The sequence below is a fragment of the Larus michahellis genome, chromosome 5, assembly GCF_964199755.1.
Source record: "Larus michahellis chromosome 5, bLarMic1.1, whole genome shotgun sequence".
NCBI lineage: Eukaryota > Metazoa > Chordata > Aves > Charadriiformes > Laridae > Larus > Larus michahellis.
This window is the reverse complement of record NC_133900.1, coordinates 12,123,612-12,151,497: the sequence shown is the minus strand read 5'-3', so window position 1 is coordinate 12,151,497 and position 27,886 is coordinate 12,123,612. Positions and strand designations below refer to the sequence as shown.

At 41.3% G+C, this 27,886-nt stretch overlaps 1 protein-coding gene across 6 annotated transcripts in view; it reads right to left on the bottom strand.

The window, feature by feature from the left end:
* Positions 1-27,886, bottom strand: part of WDFY3 (WD repeat and FYVE domain containing 3) — a 178,554-nt gene that overhangs the window by 64,004 nt on the left and 86,664 nt on the right. For 5 of the 6 annotated variants that reach the window (XM_074588804.1, XM_074588805.1, XM_074588799.1 and 2 more), the window contains 9 exons: positions 25,311-25,504; positions 22,664-23,121; positions 20,576-20,659; positions 12,419-12,596; positions 9,544-9,758; positions 8,910-9,022; positions 6,562-6,793; positions 3,707-3,807; positions 2,420-2,638 (listed from right to left, as the gene is read on the bottom strand). In XM_074588804.1, coding sequence (XP_074444905.1) covers positions 2,420-2,638; positions 3,707-3,807; positions 6,562-6,793; positions 8,910-9,022; positions 9,544-9,758; positions 12,419-12,596; positions 20,576-20,659; positions 22,664-23,121; positions 25,311-25,504 — 1,794 coding nt within the window. The remainder of the gene's footprint in view (positions 1-2,419; positions 2,639-3,706; positions 3,808-6,561; positions 6,794-8,909; positions 9,023-9,543; positions 9,759-12,418; positions 12,597-20,575; positions 20,660-22,663; positions 23,122-25,310; positions 25,505-27,886) is intronic. The other variant, XM_074588802.1, reaches the window with a different exon arrangement.

The following is a 27,886-nucleotide window of genomic DNA, read 5'->3' as shown; positions in this document are numbered from 1 at the left end:
GTTGAAAGCCTGAGACATTTTTTTTCTTAATAAAGGCTGCAAGTATGACATCTGGCTAGCAAGACATGCATCAAGCACAGGCTGGGGGGTACTCATCACTCAAGCCTCAGCATGCGGGCTTCTCTTCTTCCTTTTTTACAGTTCTAGGGAAAATTAATTTTCTGAAGCGCTGCTGAGACATTTCTGCCCAAGCCAAAACCAAGACTTTATGACGTCTCATCTGTTCCATTTCAGTACTGTAAGCACAGTGAGTTGCCCTTGCCTTCCCTCCACCATATCAGCAGTGGAGCCTGGGTTGTAAGGCCGCTGACCTGACGTGAGCAGCAGCAGGTCAGGGGGAGGCGAGCTGTACCTGTGGCTCCATCCGCCCCCCTCACATCAACAGTGAGGAGTGGAAGACAGATGCCTGCCTTCCAGACACACAGCCAGAAGAACGCACTCCTAGCCTCTCCACACGAGCTGCAAACCACAAGTTGCTGACCACCCACCCCCAACTCACCCACCTATACTCTTCAAGCATTTCCCAGGTCTTTCTTCACTAACGGGTGCTGAATTCCTTTCTCCTGAATGTTGAAATACCCTTTTGTTCTTAGCACACAATTTTTAAATTTCTCTAAAAGGCGTCTTTTGACTTCATACCAGAGGGCACGATCAAAAAAAAAAAAAAAAAAAACCACACAAAAACCCAAAAACCATGTAACCAGAGACAAAGCTCAAAAATTCTGCACCAGGGAACGCTTCAACAGAAAACATGAGCTTTTCAGATCTCTCTTCATTCTTTCATATTGAAGGAAAAGAAACCACTAATCCTCTTACCTCCACAGCCGCCTGCACAGGGAGAACACTCATTTCTTCAGAAATTGCACAAGGGAAATGATGAAAGCAGAGTACTTGGAACTAACTTTCAGATACAAAAATAACCTCAAGTTCTTTTTCTCAGCCAAACACCTTTGAACACAATTCTCGCTCACAAGAAGGATCCTTAAACCACCCCATTTATTCTTACAATAGACAGCCAGTACTTCAGTCCCTGCACTGCTGGGACTGCCGTCTCAGTCCTTCAGGTACTTACCTGCTCAGCAATTGTCGGCACACCAGCAACTATGACTTCGCCATGACTGTGGCACTCCAGGAAAGTGAAGTATCCCATTCAATTAAAAAACAGTCTTTGTAGTCAGAGACCTACAGATATTCTCTGACAAAGCCTCTTCAAATCCAATCTCTTTTAAAGAGTTAGATAATAGGGGCTTACAGGCTAAAAACATAAGATCTATAGCTCCAGTGCAGGATAAAGCAATTAATATTGAAGATAAACTTAATTCTCTCTTATAAGAATTTGGTCTTCTGGGAAAGAAAATACTGTCAGTATCTCTGTAATTTAACAGGTTTAGTTCCTCCCTTATACTATGTATCTTCAGCTCAAGTTTTAGGCTTTGAACCTGCCTTCCACTAAAAGGAATACTGCAATAAAATGATGCGAATGTCTGCTTATCATGAAAATAAGGAATATTCTGTAACAGTCTGCTTTGCTGTTTGTGTTTTTAAAAAATAGTAACAGCTATATAAATTCTTCATTAGTGCCTGCTACTCAAAAGAAAAGAACAGACGCAGGAACAGATTTTTGATAGCTACTTGTAACCCATCATGTTGGTCTGGTAAAGAGCTAAGCCTGAAACATATGCAGAAGGCCCTAAACACAGGGTGCATAAACAACCTGTCAAAACTGACCATTTTTGGAGGCTCTGATGGAGGACAAGGCAGGAGACAGGTGATGGCTAAGTGTGAAGCCCCTGACTGCACCAATAGCTCTCTTTAGCCAGTTCACTGGCCTCACCATTTTCACTTAGATCTTGACTGCACCTCCTGCAATTCCACCTTTGATCACAGATGCTGAATGAAGCTACAAACTGTTTCTGAAAACTGATCACAGCACTAAAACATGAAGCGAATGACTGATGCCTTCAAATAGCCCTCCAGCGTTGGGCCTATCCAGATTGAAAAAGCCTTCACAACTTGTTAGTTTACTATTTCCAAACTTCTTCAAAGCAAAGACAGTTAGCATTTGCACCTCAAGAGATGACATCTAAAATGAATGATACAAAATAATTACAAGGCAAAAACCTTCCAAAACCAATGATGTTAATTCCACCTTCAAATCTATAATACTTAGGGTATTGGCAAAAATTTTTCTTTACATGCAGATATCGAGTCTTCTTTGGAAATTATAAAAGCTCTTTAATTTCTACATGAATGTTTGCGTTTTGCATTTTTCCACTGTCAAAACCCATTAGGAGCTGGTGAAGCTGCAACTAAAGTCCCGCCACACGCAATTCTTCTAGATACTAAGTTCAAAATAAACTTGCTGTTGCATCCCCATAATATTGTCGGGATTAGCTGATGACATGACAACAACTCTTACCGTAATTTTGAAGCAATTCTTCTTTAGTTGAAACAATCAGTGACCGGTCTTTTGCTGAGAGGACAATGGCAAGGCATACATAATGCTGCTCCGAGGAGTTTGCTCGCCTCACTACAGTAAGAAGTCTCACAGGATGGTTATTAGGAGGTGTACTAAAATGTTCAATACAAAACCAAGTTGAGTAGCTTAAACCAGATGGAGGCGGAAAAAATCTTTCACCTAAAAACAAAAATGAAAGCCCATTACATAGCTGCAGTAGCTAGTACTTAGGATATCTACTTGTTCCTCTTCCCTTTTTCGTATCAGCTCAGTTGATACCAGCTGTGCTTTCTCAAACTTTACCTTCAGGGACTTCAAAGTTACTACCTTCATTTCTGACTCAAGCTTGGAGGAAAAGCCACACTTTAATGGTAGCTCAGAGGGGCTTCCTTCGAAACAAAGTAAAGCAAGAATTGCACACTATTCCCTCCTATTCTAAAACCAAAAATCAACTCTGAAGCAGTGCTTGTTCTGAACAACCCAGTTTCAGTTCCCTAGACATAAAAAAGTGGAAATGGATCAGGCCCTCAGAAACTGCTAATATAATGATAACATACTTGTTCCATAGATGTGACTGAATGAAGAAGTCTTTGTTGAAGAAGGTCTCTCCACCACATACACCTGACTCCGTTTCATCTCCTGGGGTGCTCCCACAGACTTCAAGTACTGTCTAACACTAATTCTGCCTTAACTGCAGTAAACCTTCAACTTAGTTTTCAGACTGAGCACCTTTTTTAACTAAGTGATCATGTTCAATTAGCCCTGCAAGCACACCAGGCTCTTGTAGGGTGAACAGCCTACATGAACAAATATGAGACAGCAAACAATTTAGATGGGATTTTTGTGATGATGCGTGTAACTACACCTGTAATAGATTCAGTCAGGAATTCAGCAGAACAAAGCTACAGGTACAGCATTACAATTCACTCCACATTTCCTCTTCTCTGCACACTATTACCTTTGCTTGTTCTTAATGCATCCAGGTTCATTAATTCATATGTTTCTTTTGATCCCAATTTAACCTTCTGCTGAGCACCTTGTATTTTAAAGCAGTCACACATTTGTATTTTATATATTGCTTTTTATTCACTTGGGGGCAAAAAGCAACAGAAACTCACACACAAGAAGTTCTCAATTATGAGCGTACAATGTTCGATACCATACTATCGCTTCATGGCTAACAAAGAAATATAAGAGAACTAAATATCAGACACACAACAGTGCCAACAGTCATACTTGAGTACTTACCAGTTCCAATTCCACTGACAACCGCACCATCAATAAGTCCTGTCGTAACAGCATTATTTGTAGGTGCATTATGGGGAGCCAAACTTGGCAAGAACAGGCAGCTGTTAAACAGAACACCAGTAACACACTAGAGTTTATCAAAGTCAGTATAACCAGAGTTCAACACAAACAAAATATAGCCTACGAAAATATACCACGAGCACACTATCATTCTCCTTGACTCATGAATACATACTATTCTTAAAAAGTAGAAATGAATTCTCAAGCTTTCTCCTTGTGAGGCTGGATAGTATCTTCAGTGCAAAGAGCTTTGTCAGCGCATGTCTTTGGTGCAAAGGCACAGACACTTATGCCCACATGGCTCCATAGCATAAGATGCTCACTTGTGGGCTGCCATAACTCGCTGCAGCCTTTGAGATGTTCTGAACTCTCAAAGAAACGGGATTAACTAAATATTCAAAGGATCTGGTAATTGCATACTACGGTGTTCTTATTTTAAGTATGTACGCTCTCACTGTAACGTCATATTTCACCAAATCAGCTACGTTTGGTCCTTACAAGAGCCACCGATGCTGTGGACACAATGGAAACAGATATAAGGAGCACCTCCTTTAGGTAACTAAAGATTTTAAGAGCCCAGATGGTTTCAGTGACCAGCCGACCCGGGCTGGCATCAATCTCCACAGCAGTTCAGCTTCCAGCTTGTACAGATTGTCCTACTGGAAGCAAAATGACGGCTCTTCTACTTGCTGAAGAATCATTATTTTGTTGACATTTACACTTGAGCAGGCTAGTTTAAGTATGCTGTAGCTGAGATTCCTGACAGAGCTAGGAGTTATCTTTTTCTGACGTAAGCTATAAAATGTTAACTTGACCACCCATCTTGAAAGCAACAGCAGTCCATGGTTCTGGTCACTACTATCTTCCTTTCAATTACAGTTCTCATTATATGCTTCTTCCTCCCTCTTGAAAATGTTCTTCTCTGGGTGAATCCCCCATAGTCAATGGTGTTACAAGCATGTTCTCTCTAAGCAGATAACTTGCAAGGCTACGCCATTGTTTAATTCATGAAACACCCTGGCACTTTAAAACAGACCAAAAAGATTTTAGCGTTTTTTTTATTGATTATAGCAGCCGCCTTAGGTGACGTGTTGAAATTACAAGAAGTCACAGCTGCATTACGTGGATTACTTTTGGACATGTTACCAGCACTTACAAATCTCCTGTGTGACAAATACATAGCGACAATTCATTTTGCTAGCATATTTCTTCTTAGGGCCCAAACGTTTTCTTTTCTTTTATGAAGGATGTAGAACAGAGCTTTGAGCACCATTTGTTTTCAAAGAAAAGTCCGTCCCTGACTATATTGGATATGAAGGCTAGATGCAAAATGGATGCTGCATCCTTTCTTTGCAAAGCTGAAAAGAGGATGCAGAGCAGCATAATTCCCAAATATCCAGGCTGGACTCTGCTCTCAGACCAGTCATGCCAAATAAAACTGGAACAAGTGCACTAAGATGCAAACGGCCCTGTCGAAGGCCATGTCAGAAAAGAAACAGGTTTAAGAAACACAGTAGTATAACTATTGGGTCTAGAAAGAAAAAGACAAGATGAATGATTCTCTGTTAGGTGGAGCTGTTTCTGGTTGTATGAAATTGTGGTACAGCCATGGACAACAGATGATTTTTGCCTCTTCTCACAATTCTTTTAAGAAGAAAGACTAATAAAACCGTTGTGGAGCTACTCATCTCATACAAGAATTTGTCCCACTCTTTTGGGCTTCACAGCAGTTGTCACTTTTGGTGGTTTGTATCACTAAAAACCTTTTAATAAAGCTTGTAAGTCAAGGTTTTTAAGCTTTTAACCAAACTTCTGGGAAATTCTGAACAATTATTATTCGAGGTGCCATTCACAATTGTTTGACTTGCATGAACCTCACAACACTGTCCTCTCTGAGATACTAGCTTTCAGCCTATTTGCAAGCCTCTGCCTATGGACCAGTCCACGGGCCATTAAGGAATAGCTGTTCCTTATGCCATTGGTCTGAATTTTTATAGCAATTTTTCATCAATAGCAATATTTGAGCAAATACAGCAATATTTACCCCTTAGTGTAGAACATAATGCGTGTTTTGAGGTTTTTCTATTCTGTTTTTACAACCAAAAAGACAAAACATTTTCCTTAAACAGATGCTGAGAATGGTGTCATGTTTTCTTCTTCTGAACAGTCAAGTTAAATCATATTACAGGATCCTCATAAAGCACCTTAAACACTCCGCAGGTGTTTAGAGAGAGAAAAACAGCAAGTGAGGGTGATACTGAGTGCTAAAAGAAAAAATGAGTTAAGCCTTATATTCAGGCTACGCTCCCAGTTCATAATAATTTTTTCCAGCCATTTCAACTCAGCATAGCTGCCTTCTCTGCTTAACTTGTATTTCTGATTTGCCCACTTCCACATTTCCAAGTTATTCAGCAATTTTAAGTGGGTTTCAGAGCATTTGGGCCATCCAAATGTCACACACAAATCCTAGCAACTAATGGAGTGTCTGCAAGATTATGTTGTATTCCTTCATTTTAAAAGATGAGTGAAATCCAGAACCAAGAGGGTACTATCAGCGTTTAGATACATACATACTTCTACTTTCACACATGGCAAGCAAGCATTTGGTTTCAAGGCATTAATGAATGACAGAGTGGAAATTTATGTGGCTTGAAGCATTTCTTTCTTTTCTTTAAAGGATTTGTTTCTGGTTTGCAAACAGTCCATTTAAAAATTACAAGTATTTCTTTGAAAGAAGAAAGTAAGAAAACATCGCACTGTGCCCCATGTTATCTGAGAGCACTGTAGGACCTTACCCGAACCCTTCAAGGGACGTGTCAAACTCAATGAACGCTGGCGTAACTGATGATCCGTGAAGCCTGATATCATGTGGCGTTGTCATGGAGACCAAACACTTCACTCTCGTCAGGGGTACTGTGCTCCCTTCTGCTGGCTTGAGCAGGCTCTTGCTTATCCGATAGTGGTTGTCTTCGTGCAAACCAAAGACGCTGTCGGAACCCAGACCTTCCATTGAGGTAACCATGCTATCTACAGTAGAAGCCAAGAAAAAACACAGCATTGCAAAAGGGTGGCATTTTCAGGCTATTTATTTGGACTTTTCAAGTACTGCGTCCAATGCAATAGCTGAACTGTCAATCGTCATCAGCTAGTTCAGCCTCTCAGTTAGAAAATTATGAGTTGGGAAGTATTGCTGTCATTATAATGGCATTCAACTGAGACAGAGAGACGAGCATCTTGCGCAAGGTATTACAGAAAGTCTGTGATAAAGCCAAAAAAATTGATCCAAGAGGCCATCTCATTACCTAAGATTGGGAAAGGTCCCTTTCACAGAGGTTCTGTTTCAGGCACATTCCTGCTACCTGACTTTACAGGCAGGAAAAATTCTGCTTCATGTTTTTCAGACGCAGTAACTGTGAGCTAAAAGGCTCCGAGGTCTCAATAAGCAGAAAGGGTCAGTAAGCTTAGCTTAGGAAATTTAACACAACTTGCAGCATTCAGAAGCTACCTTTGTCTGCTCTTTCCTAGGTTAAAAACTTTCCAGACTTGTGTTTTCACAATTTCACACTTTCCCCTGTGATACTACGCTATTAAAAACAATAAATTAATAACTAAAGCTCTGTCCGAGAGATAAGCTGAATCTCTCCTTGTCTTTCTAAACGTACTGACCCTGACATAATATAAATTCAGTTATTTTATTTTATTTATTTATTTCATTATTTAATGCTTGTAAGCCAGTACCATCCAGGATACTTTCTGGTTCCTTTTAAATACTTCAAACGTTTCAGCGAAGGTATCTTTAACTATGCATTACAACTGGCCATATGATTGACACAAAGAAATAAATATCACATGGCTTGGAAACTTATCCATAATTTCTTTGTATTACCATTTACTCAGGCTCTCCTATACTACGTGAACAGCTATATAACACATGCATAGTAATAGGAAAGAGTGCATGGATCGGCTGGAGGAATCCAATGGTTACAGACATTCACTACAGTTTATCAGATTGAGTCATTAAACGGCTGGAATACAGATATAACTTTCCAGTGTGAAAATCAGAGCTGATGTATAATTGCTGACAGAATACGAAGTATTCTATCAGACGGGTGAACTTCCATGACAGGACCCACACAAAAGTATAAGGAAAATTTCCACTACACATGCATATGCATGCATATCTATAATCTAGGAATAACTAGCTACTATCAAAATACATTGTGAATACATTCCCAGCGTTAATTCCTGCGCTAAAACTGAAACTGAGTTGTCACGGTGTGCCTTCCTCCCCCCCCCCTTTTTTTTTTTTAAAAAAAAAAAGCTGATGTAAGTCTGTCCTTTCTCTTGATAATTTTTAAATTACTATGACCTCATAATTCAATGCATGCTTACCAGATACTATTAAAGATTTAAATTTTAACATACTAGGAAAGTAAACATATTGAAAGCAAGCAATGAGTAAAACCATTGTAAATATTAACCATGAAAAAAATCAATGAATGGTTAATAAAGGACCGCAGAACTTTAAGTAATTAAGAATGGGTGTTCCAACTCCAGTTTCTACCTCTTTATAAGAGGAGTTATTATTAGATTGAGATTCTGTCAAATTAGGTAAATTGTGCTTTTTTTCTTTTTAATTCTTTCTATTTCTTTCTCATTACTAGTGATGCTAATGATAAGCCAGGTTCTAGCTGAAATAAACGGAATTATGCTTATGTGTAGGAATTTCAGTTATTTTATCTGACGACTTACTGAACCCATGGGAGACGTTACATAGATTTAATGACGTGATGTGCACATGAAAGTATCTGAGAAAAATATTTTTCCTTTTACTGTTAAATAACTACAAAGCCAGGATCCACTCAAGACTTAAAAATCAAACTACTGTCATATTTATTAGTGACTGTTCCTAAAATAAAAAAATTATAATTACCTCACTGGACATATATTAAATACAAGTACTACATTCCCTACACTTTTAAAACTTTTTCCAATCAAATAGTTCTGATGATTTCACATTCATACTAAGCTGGGGTGAAGTCAGGTTTTTACAGATGCTTATCTACAAATTTTACAGAAGTATGCAATTGGTGGATGTCAGTGAAGCATTCTTTACACAAATTTCTAGCACTTCAGCACTTACTTCTCATTTCTGGTTCAAAACTCAGTGAGCTGGGTTTGTGCACTCGGTATTGTTTCAACAGCTTTTTGTCCCAAGCTCCGCAATTCAAAGGGTTTCCCAAGCGTAAAAATTCCCTGAGAATAAAAAATTTACAAATCGTTTTGTCTACTTATTTGCCTAGAATGACACCGAATCTAACACCATGTTTAAAAAAAAGACAGTAATTACTTGTAATAAACATAAATTTAACTAAGAAAATAAAAGAACTCATGCATAATTATAAGAAATACATTTGATCCATTTGAAACTATTGAAGTTTTGAACACATGCTCTCCAAAATTGACGTTATTTTAACTAATCAAACAGCTTTGATAACTCCAAAGACTTGGCAGGTGGCTGCCCCATCCTGTAGGAGAACATCAGGATGCTCACTGATGCACATTCAGCAAGCTGAACTCATCTGGAAAGGCAGGCCACAGGCTGAAGTGAGCAAGTGACCTCAGCTTTGTTTTATCCATGCGTCTTATTTGGCTGGGGGATCGCTACCACACAAGGTCACTTATGCCCTCTACCAATCCCAGGCATTTACAGCCAGCCTGTGTCAGCACAGGCAGCAGGGCTCAGCTCAACTGGCCTTCAACGCAATCTTTCTGACCTCAACACCATCGGCTGCAGCGCCTGGGAGGCCAGCCTTTCAAACATCCTTTGGAGTGGCGGATGCAGCGAGTGGTCCTCATCAGCCAGAGCAGCACTGCATCTTTGTAGAAGTCGTGCATGGAGCCCGGCTTCACACATGACTTGCTGGTTTCTCTCTGTGTGCACTAGTGATTGCAGGATATTGGCCACTGCCAGCTGGAGATCCAGCGCATGCTGAAAAAAAGAAGAGCACACAATTTGAGAATATGCAAAGTGAGAAGGTGAATAATATAAAGCCCTTATGCATAATAATGAAAAGGAAACCACCATAGCAATAGGTACACAAAATGTCCTATACTTAAATATATGTACATGTGTGTATGTTGGGGGTGTGTGCGTGCACAAGTGTGAAGAAACACCGCCATCTCTTTATGAAAAAGGATAATAGATTATATGAAGGATTACCACGACCATTGTAAAGAAAAACAATTCAGGTAGGGGTGGTTAAACCAACCTCTCCTTTTCACCAGCAGAAGTGAGTCAGTTTACAAGTTCTACGTGTGTACCGAGAACTTTCATTTTTGTGACTGCTAAGCTATTCCTAGTAACTTAATATAGAATCATTAAGGTTGGAAAAGACAATTAAGATCATGGAGTCCAACCATTAACCTAACACTGACAAGTCCACTCGCATGTCCTTAAGTGCCACATCTACACATCTTTTAAATACCTCCAGAGATGGTGACTCAACCACTTCCCTAGGTAACCTGTTCCAATGCTTGATAACCCTTTCAGTGAAGGAATTTTTCCTAATGTCCAATCTAAACCTCCCCTGGCACAACATGAGACCATTTCCTCTTGTTCTTTTGCCAGCCCCACCTTGCTACAACCTCCTTTCAGGTAGTTGTAGAGAGCGATAAGGTCTCCCCCTCAGCCTCCTTTTCTCCAGGCTAAACGACCCCAGCTCCCTCAGCCACCTCTCATAAGGCATGTTTCTCCAGACCCTTCACCAGCTTCATTGCTCTTCTCTGGACGTGGTCCTGGACCTCAGTGTCCTTCTTGTAGTGAGGGGCCCAAAACTGGACACAGTATTCGAGGTGCAGCCTCACCAGTGCCGAGTACAGGGGGACGATCACTCCCCTAGTCCTGCTGGCCACACTGTTCCTGATACAGGCCAGGATGCTGTTGGCCTTCTTGGCCACCTGGGCACACTGCTGGCCCATATTCAGCCAGCTGTTGATCAACACCCCCAGGTCCTTTTCCACCAGGCAGCTCTCCAGCCACTCTTCCCCAAGCCTGTAGCGCTGCACAGGGTTGTTGTGACCCAAGTGCAGGACTCGGCACTTGGCCTTGTTGAACCTCATACCATTGGCCTCCTCCCATCGATCCAGCCTGTCCAGATCCCTCTGTAGAACCATCCTACCCTCAAGCAGATCAACACTCCCACCAACTTGGTGTTGTCTGCAAGCTTACTGAAGGTGCGCTCCGTCCCCTCCTCCAGATCATTTATAAAGATATTAAACAGAACTAGCCCCAGTAGCGAGCCCTATGGAACATCACTTGTGACCAGCCACCAACAGGATTTCACTTCATTCGCCACAACTCTTTGGGTCTGACCCATAGACAGTTTTTTACGCAGCAAAGAGTGCACCTGTCTAAGCCACGAGTGGCAGGTTTCTCCAGGAGAATGCTGTGGGAAATGGTGTCTAAGGCCTTACTAAAGTCCAGGTAAACAACATCCACAGCCTTTCCCTCATCCACTAAACAAGCCGCCTTTTCATAGAAGGAAAGCAGGTTAGTCAAGTGAGACCTCCCCTTCGTGAACCCATGTTGACTGGGCCTTCTCACCTGGTCGTCCTGTACATGCCATGTGTTGGCACTCAAGATGATCTGCTCCATAACCTTCCCTGGCACCAAGGTCATACTGACAGGCCTGTAGTTCCCCAGATCCTCCTTCTGGCCCTTCTTGTAGATAAGCATCCCATTTGTTAACCTCCAGTCAACTGGGACCTTCCCCATTGGGCAGGACTGCTGCTAATTGATGGAGTGTGGCTCGGTTAGCACTTCTGCCAGCTCCCTCAGTACCCTTGGGTGGATCCCATCTGGCCCCATAGACTTGTGCGTGCCTAAGTGGTGTAGCAGGTCACTACCATTTCCCCTTGGATTATCGGGGCTTCATTCTTCTCCCCATCATCATCATCTCTACAAAACTTAAGATACATGCAATGTAACTGCCAAATTAATGCCCTGAAGACAGAAAGTCACCACACTCATCACTGGTAGAGGACAAGAAAGGAGGAAGCGAGCCTAGTGATTATTGTAAGCTTGTGGAACTTTTTTTTTTTGAAAAAACAAAACAAAACTGAAACCAAACAGTGTTCTTCAGGGAAGACATTTAAAACAAAAAATACTTAAGTAACTTCAAAAAATGTCCAACAAATCCTTTATATTCAAAACACCAGTGGAGGCTTTGGTTTGGGAATTATACAAAGCAGGCAGTATAATTTTGGAACTAGAATACATTCCAGCTATTTCAAATAGCATATATAATGTCCAATCCCGTGTCCTCCTTGTACTATGCATTAACTCCTGATATATCAGAGAAAACATGAATTAACCACAGTGCTTGGAAACTTATCTGATGGCCCCTTCAGAAATTTCTTTAAGTTTACATTGTTGACAGGAGTTTGAAAGAGACAAACAAAACAAAGCTTATGAAATAAAACAATTTTTATCAGACCTTTATGTCACCAGTTATTCAACATAATTAGTCTGTGAAATGTAGTAGTTTCTCAACATGAAACAAGAGGACATCATCAGATTTTTCATTTCCCACAGGCATCCTTTTTCCCAGTCACTCTCAAAGCGTAAGACAGAAGAATTTTTCTCCCTACCTCTGGGTGCGTAGCTGATCCAACAGAGGCCAGAAGATCCAGCATCGCGAGCATAGCACCAGGGTGGATAATGACCGCATCAGAGCTTTGTACAGATGTGGGTCCTGTTTGGAGTTTCACATCAGCTATGTTTTTCTGAGGGCAAACAGGAGGTGTTGAGACAGAGTGATATGCATGCCTGCAGGACAGAAAACATCCCATGGTTACAACAGCCATCTATTATGAGCTTTGCGTTTTTCAAATAGCTGTAAAGTTGAACTGGCCTATAGGCATTACTCCCCTTCTCCTTTCTCTTCCCTTGGTTAGACAGATCACGTGCTTTTCTCTTCTCAAACCTGTTGGGCGTGCTTCCCCAAAGACAATATGGAAGGGTTTCAACATCTGAACTATGCTTGAACTCAGAAGCCTTTTTCCCAGGTGCCACGTAGTTTGAAGAACTTAAAGGCTGCCTCCCTCTTTTCATTCTAGATGCGGTGGCAGCACCCAGCGACAACAGCTACCATTGCTCCTGTTCTGGAGACGAATTCAGCTTTGAATACTTTTCTCCCTATTTGCTTTTAACAGCTGATTACAAAATGGGCTATCACAAAACTTGCGGGACTCTCTGATTAGCCTACAGGAACAGAAAACTGGTCTCGGTGTACACTCGTGCCAGCAGTCCATATGCTCCCAGTCTTTCTATGACTGCACGGCAATTTAGTTTTACATTAAGCTGCTTTAGTCTGGTTCAGGGAAAAGAGACTTTGACACACTGACTTAGAAGCAACCACTTGTGCTGAGAGCTGTAGATGCGTTTCCATTAAAACTCTCAGAGGTATCAGCTTGATGCCATTCTTCTTTCAGCACAAGATTCAACACACAAACAGCATGAGCAGCTGACTGAACATATGCTTTCAAGATGGTACTTTTGAAGAAAAAGATAGCTCGAAAGGCTCATGCTCAACACAAAAAAACCAACCAAACAAAACACAACCCAAACCACCCATATTCTCTAAGTATTTATCATATATGCTCATTTGTCAGAAGAAAGAAAACAAACTCTATGTAAGAATTTTTCTTGAAGATCAAATATTGCCTGCCGTTTTACAAAAAGTGAATCCAGCTAAAAACGGGTCTCTTCCTATCAAATCAGTTGAAAGAGGCATTTCCTCACTCCTGTTCTCACCGACAGAGATTTAACTAACCCCTAACAGAAGTAACACTCGGAGACTCACTGTGCCTCACCCGTTAGGCACTTCTAACAAGGAAGTCTTTTCTCCTGGGAAAAACAGGACACGGATGGGAAATGAGGAAGGCTGCAAGAGCAGTTCTGTCCTAAACACTTTGAAGGTTGCACCTTCAACACACACCCCCAGCCCATCAAGAAACGTCATTTGATGGGGGAAGGCTGAGGCAATGGAATATCTAGCCTAAAACAGGACACTAGGAAGTACAGTGTGATCTTCACGTGCTGCCTGGAAAATGCACTGCATAAATAATGTTCCAACAAAGTGTTCCTATTGAAAAGGCTCACGGCAGATCAACAACAACCTGGCATCTGAACAATCCAAGAGTACATTTTAAAAGAGATTTTTTGAAGAAAGATGAAATTACTGATGCTCTACTCACTCAGCTAATACAGCAGACATGAAATATTATGGCAATTCTATCGTAACCAACCACTAAGAAAAAAATCTGCCCAAATCAATTTTTCTAGTGTTTTTACAAACTCTTTAGCCATCAGTTTCCTAAAGTTTTCTAGCAGACTCACTGACTGAAGCATCTGGCAGGTAGAGAAAGGTTTCATCATCTCTTTTAAAATTAAATGGAATTAAAAACAGCAGAACAACTGGTAATACTATCATAGAGAGATGTTATCTCAACCCTTTACTATGTCTAAATGCAGAGATTGAAACACGGGCAGTTGTTTCTCATGTGTCCTAACAGCACTGCTCTTGATCTGAAGAGGAAAACTGCTACCTCTTTCCAATGTCACCTAGAGCATCTCAACGCAAGTTTTACAGGATACAGTTTAAAAACTAAATATTCATTTGTATTTAAGAATGCTCTTCAGCCTAGTGAAATTCCACTCCCCAAGACATTCTTGAAGGTCAAGCTTCCATCCACTTTTAAGCACAGATTTTACTTCTAAGCATCCTGATCCGCACTATCACATTCACTTCATTAGTTAAGCTATGAGGTTACAAGATGGTAGTACAGGGAGAGCCTAATAAAAACCTGAGCCATTGCTCAGTATGATTCACAAACAAGCACACGATTCTGGCCTCAAAGGACCTGAACTTCAACATTACGTACTGGAAAAGGGATACAGTCAAGACTAGGCAAGTCGCTTTTCCATTAATCAATTTAAGTACAGTTATGTCCTTAAAGCATATATTACTGAAAGTTTTTCACATAATTTTTAAAATACCTTCTATATTTAGTTCTTCCATATAAGGAGTACTTGTATCAAAACAATGAAAAAAAGAACACAAACCAGTTCAAAAAGATTTCTGTAGGCAGAAAAAAGAAAATGGATCCTAAAATATCCCACCAAAGCATTCATCGAATGTTACAGGTCTATGGGTCAGTGCAGAACCTGCAACAAATTAATTTAGTCATACTTATACATTCTTTATATGATCCCTTTAAGGGAGAAGAAAGGAAGAAGTGGACAATGGAAAAAGGCAGTGTACCAAAGACGACACAGATTTGTCTAATTTAACAAAAAACAAAACTGAAGAAAAAATCTCACTTAAATTATATAATTAAGTACAACTCTTGATGAGAATTATAACACCATTTTCATATGGAAAGAAGTAAGTAAGATTTATTGTAGATAAACCCTCTGCATATCATTCCGCTAGAGCGATCAACATCCAAACTTTGTAAAAACAATGTCTAAAAGTATATTAAAGTCAAAGCTACATTCTATTCTCTACTTCACCCTGTCAGCCCCAAAACATCCTCTCTCATTCTCTCAAAAAAAGAAAAAAAAAAAAGAAAAAAAAAGAAAAAAAGAAGAAAAAAAAAGAGAGAGAACATCAAGATAAGTTTTTTCTGCCAAAATTTACAGCAATCAAACAACTGTCAAAGCTGTAGTTCTTGATTCAAATTATACAGGAGGGGTGGACAGGTAACAGGGGGGACAGCTATGTACCACCATCCCGACGCATGTGGTGGAGGAGTCCTACCTACTCTGTTTATATAAAGGGTAACACTTGGAGGGCACCACTCCTCAGGGAAATACAGCTGCGAGAAGTGGCAGACGTGTTTGAGAGAGAATATAAGCATATCTACATATCCAGAAACATTCTAGACTGTGTGCAAAACCAGAACTGTACTGGTTTTGTCTGTAAGAATTATTTGTGTGCACAGCGTCTGCTTGGTCCTTTAGCCAAACACCACCGGGCTCTCCCCCGGGCACCTGTCTTACGAGTCAAAAGGCAGAAAACCAGGCCAAAGCAATAAGGGAGATCCCAGGGAAGCAAAGGAAAGGAGTCAGAAAACACTAAGAGAAAAGCAAACACTTCTCTCAGAATAGTCAACTTTGACAGAATCTGACCGTATCTGACATTTAAGAGGAGGAAAAAAAAAGAAACTCAAATAATATTGGACTACAAACCCCAAGTTGCTTATTTCGGAAAGTAGGAAGATCCCAGCTACTGGCACTGAACGCCCTAGGAATGACAAACACGATGCTGAACAACCGTGAGAAAGCAGACAGCTGCTCAAACAGACTTTTTAAAAAGCCTAGCCCTGGCTATTTTTTTAACTTGAAAACATGCCTTTACAGAAAGGATCTGAAAAGTAATTCGGGCCAGCATGACCATCCTTTCTGTCCGCTTTTGCTTTAAGCCTTACACAACTTGTTATCACCCAAAGGCCTATTTTGTTTGTGAAGATCTATGTCAAATGCTCCTTTACCTCAGCAAGTACCCACGTTACTATACTGGTGCTTACCTGAATTGCCCAAAGCACCCCACAGGGATACTGACTTTTTAAACTATCGAACCTTTACCTCACCTTATACCACACAGTTTTCAAATAACTGCTTGCATTTTCAATACTACAAAAAAAACCCAAACCCCAAACAAAGGAAAATTATCCTATCTATTCATATATACAGAAATTACTATTTTAATAACAAGGCTGCATCAGCTATACCCATCTGGCACATTTTTATTCATTACGCCCTGGAATCAGCTCTTGTTTGGCAGGCATTGCATGTGTTCTGCTGCAAGCCTTGGCATACAAGTGCATTTGAGTAATTCAATGAACCTCAGCAGCCACGCAGCTACACCTGGGAGAAGACCAAAATATAGTAAAGGAAAGGGCAATCCATAACGCTAGAGGTTAATACTGGGGCCGAAGCGGCAAAAAGCCTCCACAGGAAATGCTGCTTTCTTTCAAGTTTCTTCAGAGTAAATGAGAGGAAAAGGAGTTTGGCAGCTAAGGTTTTTCCCTCTGAACTGCAAGTGCTACGTTCATTTCTAAATGCCTCAGTGTTAGGAAAGAAAGGAAACAACAGCCTAAGAGGTTCTGGATTATTGGGAAAGTGGCCTTGTCCAAGCCAGTCCCTGCAGAATATCCAGGTATGATATCCTTGAGTAACATCACTCAGCAAGACAGAAAAAGGCTTCTTTCCTAACATGACCAAATACAAACATTTCCTTTCAAAGCAGTTTCCAAAAGCAGCTTTGGTTGCTTCCCTTTGCAAAATATTTTACATTCCAAACATGAAACTCGATGCATATTTTAAACCATACCCCAAGCCATAATGACTGGGAGATCTTGTGCTGGGAGTATGCTAAAGACCACCCAACCAGGATGAGGAGACAGATGAAGTATTCTATAAGCAGCCGGCTGAAGTCTCGCAATCGCCAGCCCTTGTTCTGGTTGGGGACTTCAACCTGCCGGGTATCTGCTGGAAATATAACACAGCAGATAGCAGGCAGGCTAGGAGGTTCCTCGAGTGCATGGAAGATAACTTCCTGACACAACCGGTAGGTGAGCCTAGCAGGGGAGGTGCCTCGCTAGACCTACTGTTCACAGAGAAGGACTAGTGGGAGATGTGGTGGTCGGAGGCCATCTTGGGTTTACTGGTCATGAAATGGTCAAGTTTTCAATTCATAGCGATGTAAGGAGGGGGGTTAGCAAAACCTCCACCTTGGATTTCCGGAGGGCAGACTTCGGCCTGTTCAGAACACTGGTTGAGAGAGTCCCTTGGGAGATACTCCTGAAGGGCAAAGGGGTCCAGGACGGCTGGATGCTCTTCATGAAGGAAATCTTAAAGGCCCAGCAGCAGGCTGTCCCCAAGTGTCGCAAGTCTAAAGGGCGGGGGAAATGGCCAGTCTGGATGAACAAGGAACTTCTGACATGACTTAGGAATAAAAGGAGGGTTTACCACCTTTGGAAGAAGGGACAGGCAACTCAGGAGGAGTACAGAGATCTCGTTAGCTTATACAGAGAGAAAATTAGGAAGGCAAAAGCCCAGCTGGAGCTCAACTCAGCCACTAACATAATGGACAACAAAAAAAGTTTTTATAAATACATCAACAAAAAGAGAGCCAGGGAGAATCTCCATCCCTTACTGGATGCAGGGGGAAAAGTTGCAACCAAGGACGAGGAGAAGGCTGAGACACTGAATGCCTTCTTTGCCTCCGTCTTCAATAGTCAGACCAGCTATCCCCAGGGTGTTCAGTCTCCTGAGCTGGAAGATAAGGATGGAGAGCAGAACAGCCCACCCATAATCCAGGAGGAAGCAGTCAATGATCTGCTTCTGCACCTAGACGCACATAAGTCTATGGGGCCAGATGGGTTTCACCCAAGAGTACTCAGGGAGCTGGTGGGAGAGCTCACCAAGCCTCTCTCCATCGTTTATCAACAATCCTGGTCAACAGGGGAGGTACCAGATGACTGGAGGGTGGCTAATGTGATGCCCATCTACAAGAAGGGTTGGAAGGAGGATCTGGGGAACTACAGGCCTGTCAGCCTGACCTCAATACCAGGAAAGATCATGGAGAGGATCATCTTGAGTGAGCTCTCACAGCAAGTGCAGGACAGTCAAAGGATCAGGGCCAGCCAGCATGGGTTTAGGAAAGGGAGGTCCTGCTTAACCAACCTGATCTCTTTCTATGACCACATGACCCACCTTCTGGATGCGGGGAAGGCTGTGGACATTGTCTATCTGGACTTTGGTAAGGCCTTTGACACCATCCCCCATAGCATTCTCCTGGAGAAGCTGGCGAATCATGGCATAGACAAGCGTACTCTTTGCTGGGTTAAAAACTGGCTGGATGGCCGTGCCCAGAGAGTTGCGATTAATGGGGTGAAATCCTCTTGGCAGCCCTTAGGGCTCAGTTTTGGGGCCAGTTTTGTTTAATATCTTTATCAATGATTTGGATGAGGGGATTGAGTGCACCCTCAGTAAGTTTGCAGGCAACACCGAACTAGGTGGGAGTGTTGATCTGCTTGAGGGTAGGAAGGCACTACAGAGGGATCTGGACAGGCTGGATCGATGGGCCGAGGCCAACTGTATGAGGTTTAATAAGGCCAAGTGCCGAGTCCTGCATTTCGGTCACAACGACCCCATGCAGCGCTACAGGCTTGGGGAAGAGTGGCTGGAGAGCTGCCTGGCAGAAAAGGACCTGGGGGTGCTGGTGGACGGCCAGCTTAACATGAGCCAGCAGTGTGCCCAGGTGGCCAAGAAGGCCAACAGCATTCTGGCTTGTATCAGGCATAGCATGGCCAGCAGGAGCAGGGAAGTGACCGTGCCTCTGTACTCGGCACTGGTGAGGCCTCACCTCGAGTGCTGTGTCCAGTTCTGGGCCCCTCTGCACAAGAGGGACACTGAAGTGCTGGAGCGTGTCCAGAGGAGAGCTACCAGGCTGGGGAGGGCTCTGGAGACCAGGTCACATGAGGAGAGGCTGAGGGAGCTGGGCATGTTTAGCTTGGAGAAGAGGAGGCTGAGGGGAGACCTCATTGCCCTCTACAGCTACCTGAAAGGAGGTTGCAGAGAGGTGGGTGTTGGCCTCTTCTCCCAGGTGAAGAATGACAGGACCAGAGGAAATGGTCTGAAGTTGCGGCAGGGGAGGTCTAGATTAGATATTAGGAAGAATTACTTCACTGAAAGAGTGGTCAGGCACTGGAACAGCCTGCCCAGGGAGGTGGTTGAGTCACCATCCCTAGAGGTATTTAAGAAATGTCTAGATGTGGCACTTCAGGGCATGCTCTAGTGGCAGAGATTGTAGGGGGTTTTTTTTGGGTGTGTATGGTTGGACTTGGTGATCTCAAAGGTCCTTTCCAACCATGAAGATTCTATGATTCTGTGACTGCATTTTCCACAAAAGGCACCTGCACCTCAGATAACCCGCAGTCTTTCAAACGTCTTTTTAGCCTTCAAAAACAAGTCTCTGCCTAACCTGCATCTTCACATGACAAATGGCTGCTCCCTTCCCTGGGGTCTCCAGGAAAAATCTCCTTTTATCATTTGCACAGGCCTGTAAGTCAAACTGTTGCTGAATCAGTAAACCTTTTTCTTTTAAAGAAAAAATAATCTACCACACACTAAGACACATAAGAAAAGACAGTAGTTTGGGAGGGAAAGTAGGTGCTAGGATTTCTGAATTGTGCCATTTGTAGTTTCTTTCCAAACCTTTTAATTTAGCATGCCTCTACATCATTTGGTAGTCAAGTACTGACAGGTGCATGCTTTATTTTTGTACTCTGTGTAATTACAAATGAGCACCTTAACAAGCCATCCACCTTTACACTGAAAATACCTTTTCTTGAAAAATTAGTCAAGAAAAAAGAAATCCTCCTGCATTAATTCATCTACTAGCATAGTCTAAACTTCTTTGAACTGCTCCTGAGAGTGTCATTTATACCCCCCTTAGATAATTTCTTATACTAGACCTTATTTGGTTTTGAATCATTCAATTAACTGTAAGTGCTTCAGGAGTCTGGAGACATGTCTAGTCTCATCCATTAGCATCACTACTTATGATACACTATGAAACATACCTTTACATTTCTTTTATTTAGTAAACACACAAGTGAAAATGCACACCTCAGAAAAAAATCGCAACTTGAGAGAAAAAAGAAAAACCAAAACTAAGAAACACAACAGTGAGAGAAATCAGAAGCAAGATGAACTTCTCTTTGAAGGGTCGGTACCTTTTCCTGGACAAAGCTGGCGTACCCCAGGGAGAGGGGAGAGAAGTCTCATTTGTCAGGCAAGGAGGGATCTGTTCTGCACGACTACAGACAAAACAGACAGGGGTAGGACAGAGAGGTTAGAGAAGAAACCAGAGGCCATAAGCTTGTTAGTTTTACAAAAGCACCAGTAAAATCATTACTAGGATCCGTTCTTCAAAAACACCACAGATGACAAAGGACACTACCAAATGACACACATCAGGTAAACACATGGACATGCTAAGCGTGTACTTGTTTTATGGCATGCCTGCAGTGCTCCTTCCTTACTCCGCCAAGGTTTATCAATACAGCCACACTAGCAAAACAGAACATCTTTCAATGTTAAACAGCAGAAATTAAGATGAGAAAGTAAAGCCTCAGTAAAGCAAGTATAACCAACACGCATAAGAAATAAAATCAACGTAAACTTTACAAAGAATGATGATCAGAAAATTTAAGAAAGAAGGGAGAATGCAGTCACTGAAGATGACAAAACAAAAAAAGGAACTTAATGAGGCAGCTTATGCAACAACACCACGGGATTTACTTACCCCACTGATTCCTCCTACTGTACTGTTAGCCATTGTTATAACTTCTACAGTACGTGCAACACATTCTTAATAAACATTTTCCTCCCCCTACCTTAATGCTTTCATAATACTTTAAAATGAGATCAAGTAAATTGATTTGTGTACTCAGCTTTTGGTTTTTTGGGGTGAGTTTTTTTGGTTTTTTTTTTTAAAAACAAGAGAAAAGTGTTAAGATTTGTCGATTTTGAGACAAAATGTTCGTTAACAAAAACCCGAAGTTTGTACTTTACTAGTCAACTAGTTTAAGAAAGCCTGAACAACTGGCAGCTCTATTGGTATCTCAACATAGACAGACACACTTGGAAAATCAGACTCTGTGTTTGACTAACTAGTTGGCCTGTCTTATTAAAACAGGGTCATACGCATTACATAGCTAGGATCTGTGTTTTACTTTTTTGTACCTTAAATTATGGGCAAGAACTACGTTAAGACAAACCGATCTTCAACACATACTTCAGGAAGATTTGTTGCCATTTTGAATCAATTTTAAGACACACATTACTGTTCATTTCAAATCTCAAGCATAATTCAAATTCTAGTAGTTTAACTCTGAGAGCGTCTCCCAGTTAAATTTAAAGAACAATAATTTACAGACTAAACAAGATATCTAGTCTAGATGTGTTTAGTCTGGAGAAAAGGAGGCTGAGGGGAGACCTTGTTGCTCTCTACAACTACCTGAAAGGAGGCTGTAGGGAGGTGGGGTCGGTCTCTTCTCCCAAGTAACAAGCAAAAGAAGAAGAAGAAATGGCCTTGAGTTGCACTAGGGGAGATTTAGATTGGACATTAGGAAAAATTCCTTCACTGAAAGGGCTATCAAGCACTGGAACAGGCTGCCTAAGGAAGTGGTTAAGTCACCATCCCTGGAGGTATTTAAAAGATGGGTAGACATGGCACTTGGGGACATGGTTTAATGGTGGACTTGGCAGTGTTAACAGTTGGACTTGATGATCTTAAAATGTCTTTTCAACCTAAATGATTTTATGAGTCTAAATTTGTCATGATATTATCTAATTACTTACTTTGAAGTCCCATATCAGAGGAAACGTGAAGTTAAGGTGTGATGTTCAACAACCAATTTTTCATTTGACTCAATAAAAGCATAAAAATGTAGTAGTTCTGTATGATAAAGCAGCCAGACATTTCGACTATCAACCAACACGTTGTTTCAATATATCAAATATACCCATAAATTGACATCTCTATCTTAACTGCTGTCATGACAAAAACATTCAACATCAGAGGGAATGCTGCGTACCCTGGAGAACACCAGCAAGCTAAGTCAATATTAGGTCAGATGCTGCCACCTTATATTCCTCTCACTGGGGTGAACGAACAAAGAAATAGATTAAAATGGAAATACAAAAGCTTGCTATTAACATATTTGAAGAAAACTATCTTGGGCAACAACAGGATTACGCAGCCAGGTAGGACAGGACGATAAAAAAAAAAGCAAAAAAAAAAAAAGCAAAGTTCATACCTGTCAAAAGAATCTGTTGCTACCTTGTAGAGGTAAATAAAAAGTTTGCTGCAGTGTCTTAGCGTAGGTGACACAGAATCCAGGGATATTAGGTCATCCTCCAAAAGTCTTTGAAATAGTTGTGTATTTGAAGGGAAGACATTCAAGGGGCTTATTTTTCTCAAGTCTGAGAAGCAGCCAAGTAATCGAACAGCATCTGCCAGTTTTTCATACTGGATCTCTGTTTTGAAGAAATGAGAATTGGCTGGCTCGTAGCGCATTGCTGCAGTCAATGTGCAGAACACAGTGTGAAGCAGTTCAAACACTTGATTCTGGTTTACTTTCTCCCAGCCATTCTTAGGCGGCGAGCACAAAGATCTTTCCATAGCAACGAGTAAAGATGTGACATACACAAATCCACCAACTTTTCTAAAAACAGTTCTTGTGCGGTGACTTTCTCTCAACACTGAGAGTAGGGCCTATGGACAAAACAAACAATCAAAACAAAGAATTAAAAAAAAGAAGCAGCATTACAAACAGCTTGAAAAAAGGTAGGAAAGTTTTGCTAGCAAAATCCTCATGTGATTTGTCAGTTTGGTAATGCCTGAAGTCTCCAAAGATCAACTGTACTGCAAGAGTCCCCATCCTCAAGAGCTTACAAAATACAAAAAAAAAAAAGAAAGAGTGGGGGAAAAAGCAAAGCATTACCCCTAATTTAGAAATAAGGAATTAAGGAGATAAATAAACCTGCCAACAGAAAAGACTTGACAAAGCCTAGAACGGAACCCAAAATCCCCAGGTAATTCCCTTAGTGATAAGGCAGAGAATACAGCTATTGGAAAGGAATCTACTCTGCCATCATAATTCACAAACCATTTCAAACAAGAGCAGGCAAACAACTGCCTCTAGCAGTGAGAAATCCAGACCTGGGAGCATCCTAAAATGGGTCTCCCAGAAACCTACAACGCATAAGCATCTGGCAGCTATGAAGCAACAACAGCACTCAACAACGGCAGCAAAGAATTAGCCCCAAAACCACATTTAGTTTTAGCTTTCATCTATAATGCAACCCATAAATCTCTGAATTGAGTGAAACCTGATTTTAAGAGTTGCTGTTCAAAAATAAGCCTGAGAAAGAAACAAAAGTGGGTAAAACCTTACTTGCTCATCTAATACGAAGCCAGAGCATAAACAGCAGAAACTACATGAATCTAGGCGATAGAGAATAATACTCATTTATCTGTGAAATCACGGGGTGGGGAAGCCCATCCACCCAACTAAAAACAAACAAAAAAACAGCTGTCACAGGATGTTTGACCCACATGTGAATATGGAATATAGAAGAAAAAGTCTCCCTACACAAAGCGTCACAACACAAAAATGGTATTGATGCAGAAAAATAGGCCAGAGGGGCAGGGAGAGTGTTTCATGACCAAAAGTTTACTTCTTCAGAATCACGCTTTTCAAAAAAAAACAAAAAAAACCAAACAAAAAAACCACCAAACCCAGAAGATGGGTAGTGAAATAGACTGTCATTCCTTTGAAGGCAGTATCTCATGTCCTGCTAAACCTGGATAAACAGTAAGAGACACATCACTGCACCATTCTGGGCTGTCAGTTCCATAACCAAAACTTCTGAAACCAGCACTGATGAAAGACAAATACAACGAGTCAGATGAAGGAAAGAAACCCTGACTTTGGATGTTAAATCCATTGGGGAACTGCAATATCCTTTCTCTCCCCTCAAGTACTGTGAATGAGACGTGCTCAAGAATGACTGAAGACATTGACATGTCAAAGACACGAAGACAAAACATGTCAAATGAATCATTTTATTACTAGCTTTCCTTTCTGCCTTTTGAAATAATATGAAGCTGCTCATCCGCCAGAGAAATATTACAGCTCCTTTTAACAGAGATGAACCTAGATGTCTCAGAGTTCTCTCTGGTAAGACTCATTTACTGATTAGTACTTCTCTCAGCTTCTCTACCCTAAAATAACAGTGTTATGTCAATTTACAAAAATAACACTTACTATTCTGTGAAGAAATTGTGGGTCTAGATCAGCAACCAAAAAAACTAATATGATAGAAAACAGATGAGAGTCATCTCTCTCCCTCCTCCACTAGTAGCTTTACTTTCCTACCTTCCCACTTCCACTTGCTTAAGCTAGCCAGCTCTTCAGCTTTATCTTCTACTGTGGTCACTACGATTTACGCTTATATTAACTAATTCATCACTCATAACTAACAAATTGGTAAAATAAAGTAAGTCTGCCACAGCAAAACAGAAGCCAGGACTGAAAATAAACTTAAGTGTTACATGCCTGCTTTCCTCCCCCCTCCACGTATTCTCATTATTTTGAGCTGAATAATACTCCTCCAGGAAAGACTATCATAACGTAGAACCTAATTTCCTATCCACTGAGGCCGATTACAAGTGATGATGCTGAAAACACTTACTCGCTAGCCTTCACCTCTGATTCTGAAACCTGCCATGGACAGATGGAAGAAAATAAAAACCATGCATCAAATGTACACATTTCAACTCCAGAAACAATCTACATTCAGTAGCTAAGTACCATCCACCCAATCCAATCCCCTTCTCAGTGTTTTCTTTTTTAAAAGAGTGGTCTTAGGAGCAGGAGTCCTGAGCAGTACTTCATTTACCCTTAAGATGTCCGTTTTCAGCTGCAGTTCCGTAGGTGGAGCCGAGTGCATCAGTCCCAACAAAGTGCCCATATCATCTTCTCCGCTAGGTGACAACACCAACTGCTGGATGATCATCAGGGCATGCTGTCGGCACTGGGGATACTTTACTATGTTGTGCACGCATCTTGCGCCACCAAACTCCCTGAAAATACCTACTCAGAAAGGGGTGGGGTCGGGATAAACGCATAAGGAGTATGAAAAATACAATCAGTAACAAATAATGACAACAACAGAACACGAAAGGTGCTTATTTTCATTTCTACAGATTGAATGGCAGGAATTTAGCACTATGGATGTTTAATGTTTACTATTTTTCCTCTCCTACCACAAATAAAAACAGAACTTGAACAATATTCTTCTGACAGTACTTTTCACTAAAGATGTTCACTAAAGGACCAACAGTAGTTATTCTTTTCATGCCAGTGCTCAAAGAGTCACAGAATGAAACAAATAAAAAAAGTATAGCAAACCCTCCATCTTTACAAAGACTATATGCTAGTTCGGTTAAGGATAACGTTTATATTAAATTTAGTTCATTGCCAAAAACATAACTAGACTGCTTCTGGACAAGATGCGCAAACTAGGAGCACTGGTTGGGAAGTGATTTGGTCCATCCACAAGATTCATAACATTCTGCAGAGGTTTTCTTGTGGCAAGAGTTACCTCTGCAGAGATAAAGCTTAAGTCAAATAATGGTTCTCAAGCTTACTGGATACTCAGAAGAACACGTGTGATGTCCACTGAAAATTAAATGAAAATTCATCCTGAAAACACCACAAAACCCAAATTGAAATATATGTGGCACATGTAACGTGTGTTTACTACAGTGTCAGCATCTAGAGTGCTACCCTATGTTAATTACTGAAGAAGAAAACAGAGTAGGGAAATGGATCAATGCTACACTACTGCGTCAAAAGGGATCATTTTCCTTGTGACCATAAACTAAAAGAGTAGTTTAAATGACCAAGTTCAGGATTAACAAGCTAGCCAGGACAATATTTATTCCCTCTAATGCACATATAGAAACCTTAGTCCCACTATCCATTTCCGATTTCCTGCTTCCTCTGACATTCGTCGGACGAGATACAGACAAGGCAAAAGGAGAGGCCTCAGACCCTGAGACAGTTAAGTTGGTCGCATCCCTTTACAGACAAAGCGCATCTCCTCAGTGGTCAGATCTCTTGTTTTCAGAGAGACCAAGGTAACATTTTATACTTCTCCCACTCTTAGTCTAGATTCTCAACTATCCAGTGAATTTGTCTGGGACTGAACACCCAAATTTCTTGTTTGAAATTCAGTTATCAGTTATGTAATATTCAGGAAACCTTACCAGAGATACTGGTTGAAGATCAGAAACCAAGCTTTGAGTGTAGTATGAAGCACTGCAAGGCTGCATAATGCCTATTTATGCCTCTCTGTGATGACCTAAAAACCTCTGCTGGCCTCTGGATACAGTGCCCCTGGGCTCACATCACAGCCATGCTGCACAGCCAGCAAACGCAACTTCTCTGAGAAATGATTTCTTAACTCCTCCAGTATAGTTCTGTCATACTCCTGAACTTGGAGAGCTACTGATGAAATGAGGCCCTCAAACTTTCCATTAGTCCTCAGAAACGTCGTCTGTGGTGTCATCCCACAGTCCTGATGTGTTTTACGCTACCCTCTTATTTCTCTGGTAGATACTCAGAGATTAACAGTACTGAGAAGTAGAAATGAGGTAACGATGGCTGCTTCAAACCTCCTAAGTGAGGTCAGGAACGCCATTTAAGAGCAGCCAAGGATTTGTCACAAGTCAGGTGGACGCTACCACAGTCAGATCATAATCCCTACCTCACAGGAGCAAGGCTCAGGTACCTGACGCCACGCAGGCACATATAGTCCAGTCCTGTGAAACAAAACCTGTTGCTTCCAAAATACAAGGCAGTTCCAGTCCTTCAGAGATGTAACAGTCACATACTTACACCACCTCCTCTCATTCATCCTTACAATCAAACAATCCTGAGTTTTTGGTTTGGTTTTGGGTTTGTGGGGTTTGTCCCCAATTTATCCTTACATGGAAGTCCCCACCTGTACCTTCGTGCCACTCCTTTCTCACTCATTTCTAATTCTACCTTTTCTTACATGGCAAAACCAAACTGAGTGATAAACATACATGTGTGCAATTGATTCATGCAATTCATCTGTCATCTATACCAACCCCTCTTCTAAAACCCTCTTATTTCAGCCTAATTCACTTGCTTCTTGGTTCATCATTGAACCACCATCTAGTAAATCAAAGATCATGTTTTTTCCCTTTCCGTCGATAGAAGAGGTGGCTTGGTGGACAAAAGGTAAGTGGCAAAGGAGACACATTTCAACTTCAGCAAAGCTTCTGGCAGTGTCATCCACAGCCTCCTCAAAAGCAACCCAACAAAATGGTCTAAACGCAATCATGAGAGACTGACTGTGTAACTAATTGAAACATCAGCTTAGAGTAACCTCTACTTTGCTGCAATGTCCTTCTGTTTTGACTAAGGGCATGCAGCTAGGGTTTA